Source organism: Wolffia australiana, chromosome 16, assembly GCF_029677425.1.
Source record: "Wolffia australiana isolate 7733 chromosome 16, ASM2967742v1".
NCBI classification, from domain to species: Eukaryota; Viridiplantae; Streptophyta; class Magnoliopsida; order Alismatales; family Araceae; genus Wolffia; species Wolffia australiana.
This window is the reverse complement of record NC_135850.1, coordinates 13,109,109-13,131,424: the sequence shown is the minus strand read 5'-3', so window position 1 is coordinate 13,131,424 and position 22,316 is coordinate 13,109,109. Positions and strand designations below refer to the sequence as shown.

The following is a 22,316-nucleotide window of genomic DNA, read 5'->3' as shown; positions in this document are numbered from 1 at the left end:
GAGAGAGGAGGAGGGAATGAGAGAGAGAGAGAGGGGGAGGGGGGAGGAGGAAGAGAAAGATAGAGATTGAATGAGAGAGGGAGGGGAATGAGAGAGAGAGACTGACCAAGAGAGGGAGGGGAATGAGAGAGAGAGAAATTGACCAAGAGAGGGTGGGCGAATGAGAGAGAGAAAGAGGGATATTGACCGAGAGAGGGAGGAGAATGAGAGAGAGAGAGAGATTGACCGAGAGAGGGAGGGGGAATGAGAGAGAGAGAGAAAGAGAGAGAAGGAGACTGGAAGAAGGAGAGAGGGAGATCGAGGGACGGAGAAGAGAGAGAGAGAGAGAGAGAGAGAGAGAGAGAGGGAGCTCGAAAGGGGGAGCGGGACTCCAAGAGAGATAAGGAGGGGACCAAAAAAGAGGGAGTTGGAGAGGAGGGGTGGATACAGAGAGAGAGAGAGGGAGATCGAAAGGGTGAGCAGGACTCCAAGAGAGAGAGGGAGGAGGGGACCAAAAGAAAGGGAGTCGAGAGCGGGGGTGGATATAAAGAGAGAGAGTGAGTGAGTGAGAGTGAGAGAGATAGAGGAGATGGAAAGAGGGACAGAGAGTATGAGAGAGAGAGGGGCAGGGACACTGAAAGATAGATAGAGAAAGAGAGAGGAGATGGAAAGAGGGACAGAGAATCTGAGAGAGGGGGGCCACTGAAAGATAGATAGAGAGAAAGAGAGAGATGGAAAGAGGGACAGAGAGTCGGAGAGAGGGGGGACACTGAAAGATAGATAGAGAGAGAAAGAGAGAGGAGATGGAAAGAGGGACAAAGAGGCTGAGAGAGAGGGGGGAGGGAAAGGGAAAGATAGATAGAGAGAGAAAGAGAAAGGAGACTGAAAGAGGGACACAGAGTTCGAGAGAGAGGAGGGAGGGACACTAAAGGATAGATAGAGGAAGAGGGAATCTAATAGAGAGAGAGGATACCAAAAGAGGGAGAAGGAGTCGGAGAGGGTGAAAGTGGGAGACCAAAAGAGAGATAAAGGAGGTAGAGAAAGAGAGGGAGACAAACAGAGGGAGAGCGAGGCGAAGAGAGAGGGAGTGTGAGATAGAGAGAAAGATGGATAGAGAGAGGGAGAGGGAAATAGAGAGAGAGACTGACAAAGATGGAGAGGGAGACAAGAAGAGAGGGAACCCGAGATAGAGAGAAAGACGAATAAAGGAGCGTGAGAGAGGGAAAGGGAGATAGAGAGAGACTTACAAAGAGGGAGAGGGAGACGGTGAGAGAGGGAGTGCAAGAGGAGGTTGACAAAGAGAGGGCGTCAAAGAGAGAGAGAGAATGTTAAAAATATTTAAAAGCTAAAAATTAAATTATTTATTATGGATATTGATGAAAATATATCTAGCCGGTAAGTCGATCACACAATTCAAATCTCGTTCCATGTTGATTAATAGAACATATTCATTATACTGCAAGTGTGATACTTAATAATGAAGCCCATGAATACATGATTGGACTTAATGAATTATGATTAGATCATAATATAAAGATCATGAGTCTTTAAGCATGTGTTCCAAATATTTCTATTTGAAGGATATGCAAGAAGGATATCGAAGTATCCTGATAGAATAACAGTATCTAGCCTCACTCATATGATGAGTATGGCCATTTCATAGCCATTAGTTTGGAGACACTAAGGATAGATAGATGGTGCTCTTTAGTGGAAAGAGTTCCCTAAATTGATCTATATGAATCCCTGAATGGTATTATACCAAACCTTGATGTAACAAGATGAGTGTCGGGGTCGAACGGCTTGTGTTACAACATAGATTAATGATCAAGGAAGGAAATGCTTATAAATGATGCAATCATTTGAGTAAAATCAATGAGAAATGTTATGATGATATGCTGATTAGGTGGTCGATCAACTAAAGGATCGAGAGTGGACCGGTTTAGCCAGACTCCCAATGACCAGTTAGGATCAACTAGACGTCTACGTAGTGAGGCCCACGATGTGCTGAAAGGCGTCCACGACCTCTATTGATAGGTGACCTAACGGTTATCACAATAAAAACCCTACCTCTTGACACAAGGTGGCTAATCCTAATAAATCGTTCATAAAATCTGGGCAGCAGAGTAATTAGCCGAAGACGACACTGAAAGAAGTAATGATACCGCAATTTATAAGGGGGGGGGATGGTAGAACCTGGCGGGATCGCTTATCCAATGTGTTCTTGGCGAAGAGTCGAAGAGGCGATTGCCCAAAACGTAGGCAGGATGATGGCGAGCAGGAAACCGGAGTGCTTCTTGCAGGCTGTTCGTTGTTGGAGAGGGCGTTGTCTTGAATCTCCTCTAAGAGGTCCCAAGAAAGCTCCAATAAACTCCAAGAAACTCCAATAAAGGGTTTTTTCTTGAATCTGCTTCAACAAGCTCCAAAAAAGATCCAAGGAAATGTCTTTTCTTGAAAATGCTCCAAGAAGCTCAAACAAGACTCCAAGAAGCTTCAAGAAAACTTTAAGGGATGGCCTTTTCTTGAATCTGCTCCACGAATCTTCAAGAGAACTCCAAGAGAAGGCCTTTCTAGAATCTACTCCAAGAAGCTCCAAGAAAACTCCAAGAAGCCCCAAGAAAGGTCCAAGAACGGCGTTATTGGAAAGTCATCCACCCAAGAAAAGGTTTCTTGGTGAAACAAGGCAGAAACGACTACTGTAGCAGCGACGGCGGCAACGGCGGCACGGTGGTGGTGACGGTGGCGGCGACGGCAGCGGCAGCGGCAGCGGCAATGGCAGCGGCAATGGCGGCAGTGACGATGGTGATCTCAAGAACAGTCCAAGACGAGGGTTCTTGGCACTTTTTGAATCAGATCTAAATCAATAAACTGACCTACTTGATGCAGACCTTCAAGAACAGCTACGGGACACGACGACGACGGCTCCTCCACGGAATTCTCGATGTAGGAAGGGCGTCGTGGTAGGTGATCCCACGATCTATGCTAGGATAGAAAACTGTAAAGATAATCTCCCAAAGGGAGCAGGCGGGAGCCCAATCGAAATGAACTTTTACTTTTTTCAATTAAACTCCAAGGCTTCCTTTGGGCATACCATTCCTTTATGTAGGGGAGGAAGGATGCCCAAGTGGGACCAAAATAGGGAAAAACTGTCTCGTGACGTGGTTTCCCCTAAAATGTAAATCAAACAATGTGAAAGTAAATTACAACAGACGAGCCCAAAACACGGCGGTCAATCCGAATTGTTCAGAAAAATAGAAATACAAGAAATAAATGCATAGCCCATAGTTATTGATGGTGTCTAGTACTTGAGCGAGGGTCATGGATGTTGGCTCGAGCTGCGCGATGAGGTCTGATGGCATTCCGTGGCTTGGTCAATGCAATGGTCCCCCATCGAACCTTCAATCAGGTTGATTCACGTCACCGTTGATTAACCGACTTTATTAATCTGAATGGTATTATACAAAACTCTCATATGTCACCACTCATCACCTGTCTTGTCACGTCTAAGCCATCACATCCTAGACATGTCATTCCCTAGTCAAGAGTTGGTCATTTTCGTGCCTTGGACTCCATCATGGGTGACTATGTATGTAAAAGTTTTGTACCTGGTAGGAAGAAACTGTATACGACAATCAAACCTTGATAGGCATAAATTTACTTTCAAAATTTTTCTCAAGTTTGGACTGAAGGAAATGAGTTTAAAAGCTTGAAATTTTTTGGGATTTTTATGGATTTTTTGGCAAATTTTTAATTCAGAAAACAATTTTCCTGATTTCGTAATTTTTTCGGCGATTGCCGGCGATAGCGACAACGACAAAGGCGACGCCAGAGGTGATGGCAGCGAGCAGCGGCAATGGCTGCCCTAGAGGTGGTGACGGCGGCGATGGGCAGTGGTGGAGGAGGCGGCGGCGGCGGGAGAGCCTTTTGGGCCTTGGGGTCGGTGGGCCCGACCTGGTCTGTTTATGTTGGCCTTAGTGGGTCAGCCCACAAAGGAGCAGTCCACTAAGTCAGCCTATTGGGTCAGCCCAATTGGGCTTGGCCTAATGGGGTCAGGACTTAGCCAATTTGGCTAAGTCCTGTGGTCACGCGTGTTGCCCGCGCGCGAATCGGGGGGTAGAGGGGTGTCCTTGCCGCACAAGCGCCGCATGGCACCTCGCGGTGGCAGCAAGGGAGAGAAAATGAGTTTCTAAAAGGATAAATTTGATTTTTTTAATGGGATTCTTTTTGGGATTTGAAATGGAAATGACAGAGTATCTATGGAGAGATAGGAATGGATTTTGAGAGAGATAAGTAAATGAATTTAGAGAGAGAAAAAGGTCAAAATGAAGAGATGGAGAGAGAAAATGAAGAATGGAGTAGAGGGAGTTTGAGATGGAATTTGAAGGTGCAAGTAAAGGAGATTTTTTGTGAAATTTTGAGGGGATGAAATTGGGATATGGATGAAGATATCTAGAGATAAAGGGCCTATTCTAGAGAGATAAATTTTGGAAAAGGAGTGTTTAGAGTGAGAAAATGATAGATTTTAAGGGTAAATGGACAGATAATGATGGGGAAAATGTAAATCTAGGTTCCTAAAACCTCAATGAAAGTTTAATGATCCCTAAATGCTTCTAATAAAGTCTGGATCCTTATATTTCACCAGGATCAGGCATTTTTCAATGCAAACAAGAGATGGGATTAAGAGAAAACTTCAATAAACTTACATTAAGCATGTTGAACAACCTGGATTCTGAAATATGCTTTGTCTTGCTGCCCAGACGCTTGCTAGAGCATGTCCAGAATGAGGAGAAATGAGAGAGAAAAAGTGTATATATACATTGGGATAATTACTAAAATACCCCCTTTGGGCATTTTCTATTATCTTTTCTTGTCATTTTGCCTTTTTTTCTCCATTGGTTGAGAGCTTCCCCTTTGAATCTTTAGCTTCTTTCTATGTAAGGCTTTTTGAGAGCCTAATGACTCTATAAGAATTACCATCTTCGCATTCGTGTAAACTTCTGCACGTGTGAAACTATAAAACACTCATTAGTGATACAAATGCTTGACTTCAAAGAAGTCAATGAACTTAGTCTAAGATAACCATAACGTGAAAAAATTATAATTTATGGCTAGTGCATAAATATTTAGTTAAGTCAAGTGATAACATAATAAATTCTAAATTAATAATACCAAAAACATATAAAATGTATGGAAATATACATACATTTATCATGGTATCAAGTCACTTATTTTGCCTCAGATGACATGATCTGGTCTTCGTTCTCATGAATCCTTGAGGATGCAAGGAATTGGTTTATGTCGTCTCCTATGCTCTGTCTTAAAGAGATAATTTTTAGATATTGTGTGGCTGTCAGGCCAATCAAAATTTGATGATTTATTTAAGTTCATTAAAATCAATATTTATTTCATTATTATTCTCGTGTGATGTTTATAAGGAAGCCCCTAAGTATGTGCAATAACTCATTAAATTACAATGAAATCACAGTACAACTATCACCGGTCTTGAAGCATGTATTCTAAATATTCATATTCATTGGATACTCAAGATGACATCTAGTTATCTGATGATGGAGATTACAGTGTTAACTCAAGTGTCTGCAAATTTAATTTGCCTAAATCAAATAAACTTGTAGAAATAGAAATGTCACTGAGGGGTATATAATGGGAATGAGGTCGTCTCCACAAGGACTGGTCTTTAAGGATAGATTTATAGTTGAGTTAGAGTTAGAGAAATAAGATGATTGAGTGAGCGATTATGTGAATCAAATACATAACAAGTTGATATAATAGTTGAGTAATAGTAATAATGATAATGAAAGGGTGGAAGATAAATAGTTACTAAGGAAGGAGAAGTAATTAAAGGCCGAGAGATTTTAAGATAATACATCATAGTAAGTAATACCAGATGGTGTTAGGGAGAGATCGGGGAAGAGAGAGATCATATACGATATTATTTATTTTAATAGATATCATAGATAGTAAGGAAGTAGAATATTGAAATGAATTAGTGTTATAATTAAGGATAATATTGAGATAGGTAGTATAAGAATCATATTTAAGGTTTTAATTAAAATGTTGGTGAAATAAGATGTATCAAAATTTGTAAATATACTATCCTTAGCATGAGATGTACTTAGTACACTTGTGTATCTTAGATTTATTTACGTTATCTATAAGATACAAGATATGTATATTAATGATGGATCTTGAGACTCAGGAAGGAAGTGGATAAAGATTTTTTTTAGTGAGATATAAGATATAGAAGAAAATAGAACCGGAGAAAAGAATTAGGATATATAGGGTGTTGAGTTCGGCGCCTTGGTTCGTCCATGGAAAACACGTTCCATGGATGCGAAAGCGTGTAGATCGATTCACAATCGAACATTAAAATCAACATATTGAATATACCTTTTGGGGAACTCGTTCCACCCTTGACTTTGCCGCTCTGAGATTGTTCTGAAGCCATTCACACGTCTGGCCTCTAGAAGTATCCAAGTGATCACTCGACGCTTTGATCTCCACGTCTTCTTCTTCAACTTTTCATGAAAATCTAGAAGATCTCCTCACCATGAAGACACTCTTCCTTAGATGAGTAGAGAAGAGAATGTTGAAAGGGAGGGGCTCTCAAATGAGGCTTGCATGGGTGCTTAAAATGAGACCCCTTTCCCTCTTTATATATCACTTAAGGTTTTTCTCAAAAACCCTACAAAGTAAAATATATCCATCAATGCCCTTATGAGCTTGTGCATGTGACCCTTTAGGCCCATGTATCATTCTAGTTAATAACTTTAGTGGCCCAATAACATTTATTTACCAACCTTATTAATTAACTATATCAACATATAGATTAATTAAATAATGATTTATTAAACCCAACCGATAGGTTAAGTTTCCATCCCGTGGGGTGCCAAGCTAAACCTCGTGCTCTAGAAGATATCGAGTAGTCTCGAACTCCCCCATGGAACCTTAACCGTCATCAGTTATTGTATATGTATATTCCATCATCTGCGCGAGACTCTCGAACGACTTAGGGTATGGTTTATTGTCAAACCCTAATCTGTCATTCGATTAGTACTAATATGTAACGATGGTCATTGGAGAATGCCTTCTCTACTATCCTCACAACCCTGGCTAGGGATTTTTTTGCAACGTCTTCCTTGAGTCAATCTCCTCTTATACCGAGGGTGGATGATCCCATTTTGACCACTCAATCATCTTCGTAAGCTTCTTACTACATCCGATCTATAACTTATTTGAATCCCATTATTAGAGGCTCATAAGTCATAGTCAAAATGTAGTCGTCCACTCACGAGATGTCCTTTGTGTCTCAGGTCAGTGGATCACTTATACAACTGTGACTTGAATCAACCTGATTGATGTTTAGGTATAATACCATTCAGGGATTTGTACGGATCAATTCAGTAAACTTTTTCTCCAAAGAGCACCCACTATCTGTTGTTAGTATCACCACACTAATAGCCACAAGATCAACTAAACTTATCGTTTAAGTAGGATCAACTAGTACTATTTTATCCAAATAATTCGATGGCCGTCTCGACTATCCATCAAATAAGATTATTTAGAATACATGTTTAAAGCCTAGTGATCACTGTATTATGATCTCATCATAATTCACTAAGTCATTGCATGTATTCATGGACTTCATCATAAACATCACATGGAATAATAATGAACACAAATATTTTATTCAATAAACCTAAATAAACATGGTAGTGTGATTGGCTTGACGGCCACATAATATCCATCATAGGGGGGAAATGTATTTATAAATCAATGAGGAGAGTTTAATATTAAAAGAGCTAGGGAGTGAAGATATTTCCTTAAATTTGAGAGGAATTTAACTAATTAGCAAGAGACAAATGATAGATCATAAGAGGAGTTTAGAAGAGTATTGATGGTATTATATGGTCAATGGTAGTTTATAATCATATAATATATTTATATAAGTTAAAATATTTCATTAGTATTTTTTATATATTTTATAATTTTCTAAGGGAAAATTGGGGAAAGCCAGATAAATTTGTCAGCACCCAGATCGTTTCAACATATGTGATACTAAAATTTTAGAGTATCACATCTGCCCTAATTTGAAGAACAGAGGGTGGGGACGCTAATCAATGCCCCCGAACCTCTGTTTGTGACTTCTCCTTCTCTTCTATCCATGATGGCATAGTTCTTCATCTTCCTAAGCCTTCTCTAGTGCCATCTCAACAATCTCAAGACCTTTAGAGGCCGACACGACCTTTGATGATTCAAAAAACTGCATAACATGTCTCTATTGTTTCCCCTTCTTCTCGCGACGAGAGATGCCCCAATTAAGCATAAAAAAATTCAGATTTAAAGGGTTGAGAGAGAAGATCTCTAAACTCTCTAACTGACCCCCAATCCAGCAAATCCCCTCTGGCATTGAATCAGTCTATCCCCCCCCCTAATGAGAAAGATAAAGAAAGATTAAACTGATATGGAGATATTTAGAAACATGTGTTCCCCCATGCGCATGCGTGCGCATGCTTCATTATCATGGGCCTTTGTGGGCGCCTACTAGAATTGATGTGCCTCTTTGTTTGTTGCTCTTGCGTTCTAGGTGCCTATTGCTTGTGAGCAGCGCTTGCTGGTAGTGGGCAGGCTGGAGTGCTCTTACACCCATGCACTTACGTCTAGCTTAAGTGCTCTGATGTTGGTGATGGTGACTCTAAACAACCGTTTTTCCTATTTTTTATTTATTTAATTTATGCAGTGCAAAATGTAGAATAACCAACTTTGTGATAAAATTAAGTCCATTAAAGACAATAATCTCCAAACACGTTCTGAATGAGAATTTATAGCATTCATAAATTAGGTAGAAATTTTATTAAAAAAATATAGTTTTACAAAAATCCTAGAATAAATGGATAAAATGATAATTTATACCAAAATGTAGGTAAGATAAAAATGGCAAAAGAAATGGTTCTAACATATCTATGTTTTCATGAATCAAAATGGGTTCATCATTATCCAGACTGCACAACACCATCTGGTCTTACTAATATGATAAGTATGGCTGCTCATGTGGTCATTGGTGTGGAGACATTATGGACATATAACACATATTATTTAGAGAAAGAGTTCACTGAATTGACCTGTATGAATTCCTAAATAGTATTATACCTAAGCGTCGATGAGATTGATTCAATTCACATCTATGTAAGTGTTTTGTTGACTCGAGACACAGAGAACATCTTGTGTATGGACGATTATAGTTTGACTATTATGTATGAGTCCATAACCATGGTATTCAAACATGTCTTAGCTTGGACATAGTAAGAAATATACTAAGGTGATTGAGTGGTCAAGACGAGATTGTATGTCCTTGATATGTGAGGAGACTGACTCGAGGAAGAAGATGCATAAAATCATTGGTCAGGTTATTTGGGATATTGAAGAAGATGTTCTCCAATGATCCCTACAACACATCAGCATTAACTGAATCACAAATTGGGTTTTCCAACTAAACATAATCTTAGTCATTCGAAAATCTCAAATGAAAGAAGGATTCTACATATATGGTCACCGATGAGGGTAAAAGTTCTATGAGAGAGTTGAAATACTACCTTATATGTTCTACAACACAAGGTGTAGGTTGTCACTCAACAGGTAGAAACTTAACCTATTGATCAGGTTAAATCGATCATTGATTAGTCAATCTATATATTGATATAGTTAATTAATAAGGTTGATCGATAAATATTATTGGGCTTTTAGAGTTATTAACTAGATTGATAAATGGGCCTAAATGGTCACACTACATTAAAGGATATTGAAATATATACTTTATTAAGAAAGACTTTTATGAAAATTTCCAAATAATTATAAATAAAGGGCACCCATTTTGGTTAACCATGCTATCCATATTTGGCCTCCACTCATTCTACACGTGCATCTTAGTGGTGAGGAGATCAACGGCGTTTTCAAGAAGAGTCATAGAAGAAGGGAAGAAGATCCAATAGTTTTCTGATTGTGTGGATACTTTTAGAGTCCATACATGTGAATGACTTCAAGACGCTGTCCTTGGCTGCAAGTCAAGGGTGGAACAAGTTCCCCACAAGGTACACAATTTTTACCATGTTTTAGAGATAAATTTTGCATTAATTTCAGCTTTTGCTTCTTCACAAAGAGTTTTCTAAGCTTTCATTCGTGGCCTAAAACCCAATAATTTTAGATGTAAAAGTTTGGTCATTGATAGAAAGAAAACATAATCAACAATCATAGCTTGTTGGGTCATTAAGAATGCCTCATATGCGAGTCATACCTTGGAGGTTATAAATGTAAAAGTTTGGTTTGTGATAGAAAGAAAATGTTTACAACAGTCATACCTGAATGGTCATTGAGTAGGCCTCAGACGTCAGGAGCTGATCCTTGTCCCCATGAATCCTTGAGGATGCCAAGAGTTGGTTCTCGTTGTGCCCTGCCAAGAACCAGTCCTCATTCCCATGGAAGTTAGTGTAGAAAGGAGAAGTGGGTGCTGTCATCCCCATCATCAGAAATGTTGTCATAGAATCCTAAAACAGAAGTAGACGTGGTCATTCGGTTCTTTTTGTGCGAATTTGTGCGAATTGTTCTTTGTTCACTTTTCAAAACAAAAATGAATTCGAACAGAATATCACACAGACCCGTGTGCGGTTCTTTTGTGCGCTTTGTGCGAATTTTGTTCTAATTTTGTTTGAATGTGCGAATTTTGTTCGTTTTAGAAAAAGAAAGAACATAACAAAGAACAAGGCCATGTGCGGTTCTTATGTGCGAATTTTTTGTTCGTTTCAAATGAACAGAACAGAACAACCATGTCTAAACAGAAGTGACTATGGTAAAGGATGGAATAGATGCCTGGACATCATCCATCCTCCAAACGTCATCCGGACCACGTCATCCGGGCAACGTCATCCGGCCAACGGCATCCTGATGATATTTTGGTTGTGGAATGGGATTATAAAGAGATGTAGGCTTATCTCTCTCAGTTTCTCTCTCTAGAGGAGTAGAGGAGAGAGAATGGTTGTGCAGGCGGTGGGAGCTTCCGCGCAGCCTGCTACGCGGCTGCAGAGAGTCTTCCGATCTCCGTCGAGATGCTTCGGCCGTAGAAAGCTGTGCTTAGATGGAGTTTCTTCGATCTGTTCTACCGACGGAAGATGCGATGATGGCTTTGATGGCTGCTCCCCGTCGACGATCTCCTCTTCCCACCCGCGGTGCGTCGCATTCTCGTAATTCTATCTATAATAACTTAAAATTTGCTTTTTTATGGATATTTTTTTGAAATTGCATGGACCCTGGAGATGATCTTTGAGTATTCTTGGGTTTTAGCAAATTCGTCAACCGCGACGGTGGATTGCTTGAATTAGCGGCTGATAATTCGTCCTCAATCTCGCGGCGGAGGCTGCTTTCTAGCCTGGGCGTGTTCCTCAGCCTCCGTCCTTCAAGGTACTCTTCAGGTCCGGTCCCTAAGCGTCATATTGTTCATCAATTCATTGACACGAGGAATTTGCGTTCTCTACGTTACGTTAATCTTGCTTCATATTCTTACATTATCGGAAATTGAAGATCTCATTTGACGATCAACGCTGTTTACTGTTCCATTAACAGCTCTAGCTCTTGGGGATCCATCGGTTACCATTGAAGAAGTTTCTCCCCTGGTTTACCCTTCTGGACCGCTCTTCCCTTCGGAGGTTCATACCGATTATCCTTCTTAATCGGTTTATGCTGGCTGCATTCTTAAATTTCATTTTCTGTGTTTTCTTGTATTTTTTGAGACGATCATGAGCTGATTAACAGGAAAGAATTGCGACGCTGTTTGAGACAAACACTTACTCTGTCGTCAACATATTCGACATAACCCTGAGGCCTCAGCTTAATGCTTCTGGTCTTGTTGAGGTACTGAAATCATTGAAATTCTGATACCATGTTTAAACCCCTTCAGGGATAGTTTTTTCATTTGCATTAGGGTATTTTCTTTCAAATACATGTAGCCTCCTCGCATCAGGGGTGTGAAGAATCCGTTCAAGAATCCTTTTTTATCTTAAGTAATGGGGTTTCATAACTTCCCTCCTGTGATAATGACGCAGGTTCCTGAAGGAAATGGCTCTGGAATCGTGTGGGATGCGGATGGACACATTGTGACAAATTACCATGGTAAAAACCTTATATCATTTTATGATGTATATAATACTGAAGATGATCTCAAACTATACCATTGACTAAACCATCTTGGAACTGGAATTATGAACACCTCTAGTGGTGGGAAATGCACTGTCGAGGAGTCCAAGTCCAGGTCAGGTTGTCGCCCGGGTCAACATTCTAACACAAGAAGGGTAAGGACAACATTAATGTAGTCCATGATTGAGAATTTGTGCACTGATTTCATATCTATGGTTTTTACAATTTTTGAAAGGGTACAAAGAGACTTTGAAGGTAAACTGGTTGGGGCTGACCGTGCAAAAGATCTTGCCGTCTTGAAGGTAAATTTCTTCTTTCTGCAGAACTATGGGATTTTGATAGGATACCTGATTGGGGACCTATGGTAGTTTGAGTTGGGGAGAACATTGATGGCTAGTCATTGTCCTCTTCATTCATTTCCACCAAGTCGATGATGAGCTCACCATCTGCATTGTCCTATCTCTGCATATTCACGGTTGACAATGAAGCTCATCATCATTCTCTCATCACTTTCTCTATATGTACTCTTTCAGATGACAAGGTTCAACGACAAGTTGTCCTCTTCCTTGTCATTCATAAGCAGCTTGGATGATGATGAGGATTCTTCACATTAGATTGTAGCCGCAGATAAGGAAGATGAAGAATCATCCTCGCCATTTGTTCCATGTGGATGATGAGCTCATCATCATAAGCAATTCCAAATAGAAACATAGAACATAGTTGAGTGAGGGATAGATGAAGAGAAACCTCGTTCCCTAACGGCAACCCAACTTCTTGTATGTTCCCCTTAGGGAAGGGATACTTCTATATGAAGGGAAAATTACCCTTGATGCAGATGACAGAAATACACGCATGCAAGATTTTATTTGTAAGATTTTATTTTCTGCTTATGGCAGGTGGATGCTCCGAGTGACATCTTAAAGCCCATCATTTTGGGAGAGCCGTCTGATTTGAAAGTTGGACAACAATGTTTGGCGATAGGGAACCCATTTGGGTTTGACCACACTTTAACTTTGGGCGTCATTAGTGGCCTTAATCGTGAAATATTCAGCCAGACTGGCATAACGATTGCGGGAGGCATTCAGACTGATGCAGCCATCAACCCTGGAAACAGGTTACCTCTTTCAGCCTACAATAAACTTGCTTTTTGGCCTCCTAATTCTTCAGAATACTTTTATGTGTGTTTTATTTTCTGCCTGCGTCATAGTCTTGTGTTTTTATGTCCATATTTTGAGGACTTTTATTTATTTATATATTGCACTGGTATGAGGTATCTGATGTCAATGGGTTCTGGTTGTTTTTATGCAGCGGTGGTCCGTTGCTGGATTCAAAGGGGAGGATGATCGGAATTAATACTGCTATATTCACCCAGACAGGCAAGAATTCTTTGATATGATTCCAAATCTCTGTTAAGAGTGTTTCTGTCATTTCAGCCCACCAGGAGCATATTGGTCTGTTGTTGTAAGGGTAATTTCTTTTGAAATGTCTACAGTCCTCTACTAGGAAGGAAGGCAGGAAGTAGGAGCCAGACTGGAAGGGCCATACTTTTTATACTTTCTATCTTTCTCGCTCTTCCCATCGAAAGTCCGTCCTTGACATAAACATATATCAGGGTTTCAATAATTCGCTCTCATTTTATCATATTTTTTCAAGACCCGCCAAGGCATTTAGGCTGACGTTTATTATTTGTCTCTTTGATTTATGAGGGAAATGATCTTGACTGTTTTATTATTTTTGCAAGAAATATCTTCATTTCTATGTATAAATAAATGTAGGAACCTCTGCCGGAGTTGGGTTTGCCATCCCATCTACATCTGTCCTCAAAGTTGTGCCTCAGCTGATACAGTTCGGCAAGGTGAGTCAATGTCTTATCTACCTTGAAGGAGAGAGAGAGACCAAAGATATACCTCCAAGGAGAGAGATATATACATAGCCACATGCAACTATTTATGTGCTAGGTTCCTGCTATCTAATGATTCATATTGGCAGGAAGTGTGATCCCTTGGAGCCGTTAATGTATTATTTCAATGAAACCCATACCCTCATGTCTCCTTCATTGCATGCTTCCCAGGTCGTTCGCGCAGGTCTGAATGTGGAAATTGCGGCTGACCTCATCGCTAGTCAGCTGAACGTTCGCAATGGAGCTCTAGTTTTACAGGCATCTCTCCCTCTCTCTATTTAACTATCTTTCTGTCTATTTCTCCCTGTCTCTTTTTCTGTCTTTCTCGCACTATCTATTTCTCGCTACATCTCTCTCCCTTTCTCCCTCCTTCCTCTTTCTCTGGCTCCCTCTCTCTCTCTCTCTGTCGCCATCTGTCTTTCTCTCTACATCTCTCTCTTTCTCTCCCATTCTCCCTCTTTTTCTATGGGCCCCTCTCTCTCTTTCTCCATCCGTCTTTCTCTCACCATCTATATTTCTCAACATCTCTCTCTATCTCTCTCTTTCTTTTTCCATTTCACTTCCCATCCCTCTCTCCTCCTATCTCTCTATCTGTCAAATTATCCATCTATCAATCTATTTCTATAGATTTATTTATCTTTGTCTATGTTAAGGTGCCTGGATCAAGCATGGCGGCGAAGGCAGGTCTTCTTCCCACGACAAGAGGATTTGCTGGGAGCATCATACTTGGAGACATTATCATTGCCGTTGACGGGAAGCCTGTAAGTTTCCTCCTGGAGGGTGTTTCTTCTTGGTTAGTCCTCTGTCCTTGCCTTGAACTTGGATATCATATTTGTCTCCCCCAATGCAGGTGAAGAGCAAGGCCGGGTTGGCGAGAGCCTTCGAAGACTACCGTGTGGGCGACAAGATCCTGGCCACTGTCCGGCGTGGCAGTGCCACTCTTGATCTCCCTCTTACCCTTGAAGAGACCACCTCTTGAAAAGAGCTCATTTTGCATTGCATGGGAGACAAGAGGAGACTGCTTACTCTGAAGAATGTTATTCAATATGTTATCTTTTGACTGTGTATCTCTGATGATTCATTGGTATGCATTCAATTCTTTCTAGAGTTGGGGGAGCACTCAAATTTATTAGCGTTCAGCACATTCTACCTTCTTCAAGCTTCAGGATTCCATCCGATGAACATACTTTGTGTCATCTTAATCTGCATGGGTTCTGAATTATCAAGAATTCTTTCATCTGCTTTGGGGTGGACTATTTTCATCAATATGGGCAAAAAATGGTTGGGAATTGTTTTATTGCATCCAAACCTGCTGTTACATAACAGTTTAGATGCCTTTTTCGAATGAGGGTATTTTGAGCCCATATTTTACACATTGTTTGAATTCTCTATGTATATTTTTGGTTACTCCCCAGAGCTTTGCGGCCTAGATAATTGTGGATCTTGTGTGGTATGGTCTATGTATTTATTATCTGTTAAGGAAAAATTCAGTTTCATCGATAATTGCATTTCATAATTTATTGATAATGTCATAAGACTATAAGAGAAACATAGATGTGATGGAAATATATGTGGCCAACAAGCCAATCACACATTTTACATCTCGTTCCATATTCATTAATAGAACATTTTCACTATAGTGCACGTGTGATGCGTATAATGCAGTTCATGAATACATCATCGGGCTTAGTGAATTATGATGAGATCGTAATACAGAGATCACTAGTATTTAAGCATGTGTTCTAAACATTCCTATTCAAAGGATACGCGAGAAGGACATGGAAGTATCTGGATAGAATAACACTATCTAGCCTCACTCATATGATGAGTATGGCCGGTCCCGTAGCCATTAGTGTGGCAACACTAAGGATAGATAGTGGGTGCTCTTTAATGGAAAGAGTTTACTTAATTGATCAGTACGAATCCCTGAATGGTATTATACCGAACTGTCAATCAGGTTGATTCACGTCACGGTTGTGTAAGTGGTCCTTAGACCTGAGACACCAAAGATGTCTTGTGGACAGACGGTTGTACTTTGGCTATGGCCAACGAGTCTCTAGTCATGGGATTCTAAACGGTCTTAGTTCGGGTGCATCAAGAAGTACACGAAGGCGATTGAGTGGTCAAGATGTGATCGTCCACCCTCGGTATAAGAGGTGACAGCTCAAGGAAGATGATGCGATGAAGTCCTTGGCCAAGGCAGTGAAATATCGAAGAAGAGTTCTCCGATGATTTCCGAATGCATTAGTACTAACTCGGATGATCGATTAGGGTTTGACATTTGACCATACCCTAAGTCATCCAAGGAGCGTCAAGTGGATGAGGGATTATACATACACGGTAACCGATGACGAACAGGTTCCACGAGTGAGCCGATACACACTCCTTTGTATCTTCTAGGACACGAGATGTAGCTTGGCACCCCACGTGTCAGAGTCTCGACCTATCGATTGGGTTAAATCGATCCTACGTTAATTAATCTATATGATGATATAGTTAATTCATTTTGAAGGGCAATAAAGGTTATTGGGCCGTTGGAGTCGTTAACTAGATTGATACATGGGCCTAGAGGGTCACACGCAAATGGTCTTTTGGACGTTGGAAGATATACTTAAGTTTTGGGGGTTTTTATGAAAAATACCCACTTAGTATAAATAGGGAAAGGCCCTAAACGAAATTCACCCATACCAGAATTGTTCAGGGGCCCTTTCCCCTTCTTCTCCACTCTCCCCACACCCCCTCTCCATCCCTAATGTGATCGGGATGACGTAACGACGCCGACGGAGAAAGAATGGGGCTCGTCAACGAGAAGGAGGAGATCCGACGTGCTGAGGATCGCGTGGATACGTCTAGAGGCTGCAGCTTGACTCGTCTCGCTCCGGGATCGAAGAAATCGCCAATGAGATTCGTACAAATGTACCTCGTTTAATGGTTTTTGTTGATGCCGTTCGATTCGCAAAAAGACTTCCGCTGCGCATCGTTTTGTATTTGTTCATCCAGATCTAGGCCTCTAGAACCCAACAATATGGTAGATAAACAAGGGCATATTCTAATATTGGATCCTGTATTCACTCAAGTATATATATATATATATATCAAGATTGGGGAAAACGTAAAACAACTTATTAATAGAGTAATGAAGTAGCATGAATATCCACATAAGGGGCTTCGTTGATGCATTACTGATTAAATAAACATTAAATTTAATAATAAATTTCTTTCAAAGTCATTAAAGTTTTTTGTAAAATATGCTTATACTCTAAGTAGATAATGAATAAGCTATATCATGGATCATGTCATTTTATTCATTTAGAAAATAATCAAGGGGTGAATATTAAGGATTAGCACATTTGTGTAAAAATACCTAAGTATGAGTTTTGATGAATTTTCAAAGTGAATTAGGTGAAGTCAATGGTCAGTGAATGGTGAATTCTATTAGGAAGCATGCATATATAGAGCACTGACATCAGATGGTTTAAACTATGAAACTCAGACATGCATTGGATGACTATCTTCATCTGTATGAAGCCATCTGACATCTGACCATCCAGTCAGTGTACCAAATAATTGATTTAGGACTCAAGACCTATATGTCATGTATATGGTCATGTTATATTTCATTGATCAAATATTTATTTGATGAGACATTTTGGCCTGTGAAATGTGTGCATAACTAGCACATAGCGATCTAACTTAGCTATTTGTATCCAAAATAATGGAATATTTATAGTGCTTAAATGTAGATGAATAAACTCCACTCTTTGTAATATTTTGAACAAGATGAATTCATTTATCTACATGAAAATTTCAGGTATTTTTAGACGTTAAAGGTGTGGAGGAACTGCAGTGATTAGTAATGAATGGATGTCAATTTGTAATCATGCCATATCAAAATTAAAATAGTTGCCATCATATTATTTTTCTATCTCATATTTAATTCATTGATTGTTCAATACTTATTAAATTGCTAAATTTCCCTTTCGATTTTCAAAGTCCAACTAGGAAGATTTACCCTTGGTTTTTTACACCTAATTTCACTCTCTTAGTGAAAAATCTAGCCATAAAGAACACAAGATGACACCATTTGGACACAATTTTAAGATGATTTTGAGAAAATTTCAATATCACATTTATTGATGAGATTACCCCAAATCCATAGGATATAGAGTTTTATTTTTTGGTGAAGGTTTCCAGAAGTTATGAGGAGGACAACATTGTGATCTATAATTTGGAATATCACCTTGGCATGAAGATATCAATAAGATATTTATACTAACCATCTTTTTCATTCTTATTGAAAAAATATATTATTGATAACATACATACATTATTGATAAAAAACATCTAGAGTCTTGCCATTTGATGAAAGATTGATAAAATTATAATGAGGACAACACTGTGACCTAGAATTAGATATCTGTCAGTGTTTGTATTAATTTAATATAATTTTATTAGATCTTAGTCGACTTTGGGGGTCAACTAGGTTAAGGATTCAGGGGTTGCATAAGAGGAGGCTTTGGTGGCCAAGTTGAAGAAGGTCAAGCATCGTCGCACCGCAGAAAAAATAAAGGCATCTTAATTATTCTTAATTAATGACCAATAAATATAGGGAAATAAAAGGGTCAGTACATATACTGGTAGGAATAAGTTTATCAAGTTTTGAAAATAGAAGAAAAAATTTTAAAAGTAGAAAAATGTATCTATGGGGTTTAGTAGGTTAAGGAAACTTATAATTAAAATTATAGTTGTATTAATTTTAACTGATATATTTGTTATTCTAATTTTTTAAAAAAATACATAGGCTAGGAGTGGTTGGCCTGAAAGCTCTAGTCTCACCCATGAGACATGGATGGAATTTTTGATGGAAATATATGTGAATGGCTAATAACATGCAGTTTTAGTAGCTTAATTTGACCATATTTACATGTTTATTTGCATTAAATTGATTATATATGCATATTATCAAGCTTACTATGATAAAATTTATTTTTAGAATGGCATTCTGAATTTCCTGAATTTATATATATGATTTGGGGATTTTTCTGACATCAAATTCTGAAAGAATTTAATTTTTGAGTCAGAATATAATTCTTCTGGAAACTTTTGACGGGATTTTGTAAAGATGTGAGTCAGAATTTAAATTTGTAAAGATATGATTTAAATTTGTGAAGATATGATTTTTAAAAGTCAAAATATGTATGATAACATCAAATTAGATCAATAGAATGATGCTTTTATACTTCTTTTTCACCATATATTTTCAGTAGCATTATTCACCATTTAAGGATAAAATGAGAAAATTACTATTTATTTTCCTAAGTTCTATTTTTATATATTTTATTAATGTTTTAGACTTACGCCACTTGACTCTTTAGGGTCAAGTTGATTTCCCACATCTTCTTGAAGTTTTATTTGAAAATAGGACTTAGGTAAATACAATGGTGAATTTGAGATACAACTGAGAGGAAAGTAGAAACCTAAGACACATAATAAATAGATAATAAGAGGAGGCCCAATACATCAGAAGCCCATTTTAGGAGCCCATTCAAACCTCCTTAAAGACCGGGTTAACTAAAGGCAGGAATTGTGAAACTAACCCACAATTTGAATTTGAAAGGTCTATTTTCAAATATGAGAAGCAAGGCACGTGGGTCCAGGCTGGAAATCAAGAAATCCTAGTCCTCCAATCCCTTGAAATTGAATCCAATGGCTTGGAGAGTTAGGACACTTCTATTTATTCTCTTCGCCCCTCTTTTTGTATCTCATCTTGGGTTTCTGCTCCCAGTTTATTGTTGGAGGTTAGTGCATGAGTTTTCTTTGATCCTTTGTTTTTCTACAAGAGTGTGGAAGATAGAGTTGAATGGTGATCAAGATTCTTGGAGAAAGAACACTGCTTGACCCTTGGGAGAAGTGACAACAAGGTTTGTGTGATCTCCTAAATGTTTTATTTGAATTTTATCACCATTTTATCTAATTCCATTCTAGATGATAACGTAGCCTTCATTTCAAACTCATCAAAAAATAATGATAAATTCCTCCTATAGCTAGAGTTACAACCTTTTGAGTTGACTACCCCTCTGGTAGAGTGCCGCCACCCACAAATAGTCGACGAAGGTTTTTCTTCAACGTTAAATCTTATTTATTGCCCTAAAAATTCTCCAAAAATCATATTTTATTATTATAAATTATATAAATAAAATAAATACGTAGGTGATTTATTTAAAATAGTTTTGACTAGTTTTCATTTATTTCATTGATTTTTCTTTTAGAAACTACTTAAAAATCCATAAAATACAAATCACCAAAAAAATTTATTTAAAAATATATTTCAAATGAAATTTACGCTCTCATTACGTGATCCTTGTGGATTCAACCCTTACTTACCCTATTCTAAGGAAGGAAAATTTTATAAATATTTTTGCATAAATCACATCCTTAAAACGACTTATTTAACCCAAATTCTGGTTTATCAATATATTTATTTATATTTGGGAAAATAATTTATTTAATATGAAATTTAGAAGATATTTTAAATCCTTTATTTTCTTAACGCCACATGTCGCCGTTTGGTTTGTTGAAAGGTGACCTACTAGAGTTTGGGATAATGATTGGTGCTAACCAATCCTTAAGCCTAGTTAATGATTGGCGTGAGCCAATCTTTTAACTAAGCCGTTATGACCTTGTAATTATCGATGTCATGATTGCATTTATGACTAACAAAATTGCTTTTTGATTTTTTAGTTGCATAGGGTGATATGGACGAATTGAAAAATGCACTTTTTTTGGAATAAATGCACACGGAAAACGAGGCTCACTTTTTAAAATGTTTGAATTTTTTATTACGGCTGACCAGTCAAATATGATGGCGGCGCCTATGTGTCATGTGACACATGGCACTACATGTACATGTGGCGTGAACATGTACATGTGTTGCACATATCACACCCTCATTTGATTGAAAGGAAAGGCGCTGACGTGGCATGCGCTAATGCGCTGCCACCTTAGCTGTGAGCTAGATATTCAATAATATATTTAAATAATATGATCTTATTCTTCTATTTTGTTTTTCTCCAGGGTGACACGTGGCGCGACGAGAGTTGTCAATTGCAGATGACGAGGAAGATCTCAGCCAGTCATCACATTAAATAGTAGGATGAGACAAAACCCTGATTGATTGATGTGACAATGTTGACAAGGACGAGGAGTGAAAAAACTTTAGATTTGATCAATGACTAGGAATCATTCAACTTCCAAGCTTACTATGTGATGATCCAGTACTTGGATTGAGCTGAAATTTTAAGGGCAGCTTCATCTTTTTGTCCTCTATCCATCCACTCAGTTGGATCTATAAGTTGAGCCCCCAATCTATGTGAAAGTATCTTTAAGATGACTTCTTCCTAGAAAGGAAGATTGCAAGAAAGTGAAGTTTTGAAGGTCTATCAAGTGTTTCTTTGTGTCTCTAGTACTTGGAGAGTTCAACAAAGAAGTGGGGAGGTTGATCTGCATCAAAAAGATGCCTTGATCTCAGCAGAATATAGGGATCTAAGTTTAGCCTCTGGCCTAAAATTGATTCTTCTCCATCACACTTAGGTAATGAATTCATTATCATCATCATCAATCACCTATATTTGTCACCATCACTCATCCACCTTCATCATCATCCATTATCATGCCTATCTTACATCCACTATCATCCACTTCACGTGTCCTCCTACACCATTATGATATCACCAGCTTTCTTTCCCTCTTAATTTTAGGAAAACATACATCACTATCTCTCCATTTCTACCTTCATTATCACTATCTCCATCACCGCATCCACTACCGTCACGTCACTACCACCACCGCTGTCATGATCCTATCTCTTCTCTCCATCCTCATCTATCCTAAACCTTAACTTACGAAACCCTAATTAAACGCCTCTCATCACTGATTCTCCTCTTGTCTTGCGCCACCATTATACCCACCACGATCCTCTCGTCTTACTTAATGATGCACCCCTACAACTAACACACTACTCTTCTATCTTCTTAAATTCACTAACTCATGCGATATACGTAACTTTTTTCATCTTCTCGACTTCATCCTATCAAGACGTTTCCTTTCCTAATATCTGTACTGCATGGAGACAATCCTTACTCGTCTCTAGCTAACCAAGTTATTTACGCACATAGGTTTATAAAATATTAGTAATTAAACTCAAGTTCACAACGACGTCATTTTACCCCTAATTTTGAGT

At 38.7% G+C, this 22,316-nt stretch overlaps 1 protein-coding gene across 1 annotated transcript; it reads left to right on the top strand.

The window, feature by feature from the left end:
- Window positions 1–10,994: 10,994 nt before the first annotated feature.
- Window positions 10,995–15,184, top strand: DEG8 (Trypsin family protein with PDZ domain-containing protein). Its single transcript, XM_078588338.1, has 13 exons — window positions 10,995–11,213; window positions 11,329–11,456; window positions 11,608–11,690; window positions 11,797–11,895; window positions 12,087–12,153; window positions 12,257–12,332; window positions 12,413–12,479; window positions 13,074–13,291; window positions 13,486–13,553; window positions 13,953–14,032; window positions 14,249–14,335; window positions 14,731–14,838; window positions 14,928–15,184. The coding sequence occupies exons 1-13, from the start codon at window positions 11,020–11,022 to the stop codon at window positions 15,054–15,056; spliced, it is 1,404 nt and encodes a 467-aa protein (XP_078444464.1). The 5' UTR covers window positions 10,995–11,019; the 3' UTR covers window positions 15,057–15,184.
- Window positions 15,185–22,316: the final 7,132 nt, after the last annotated feature.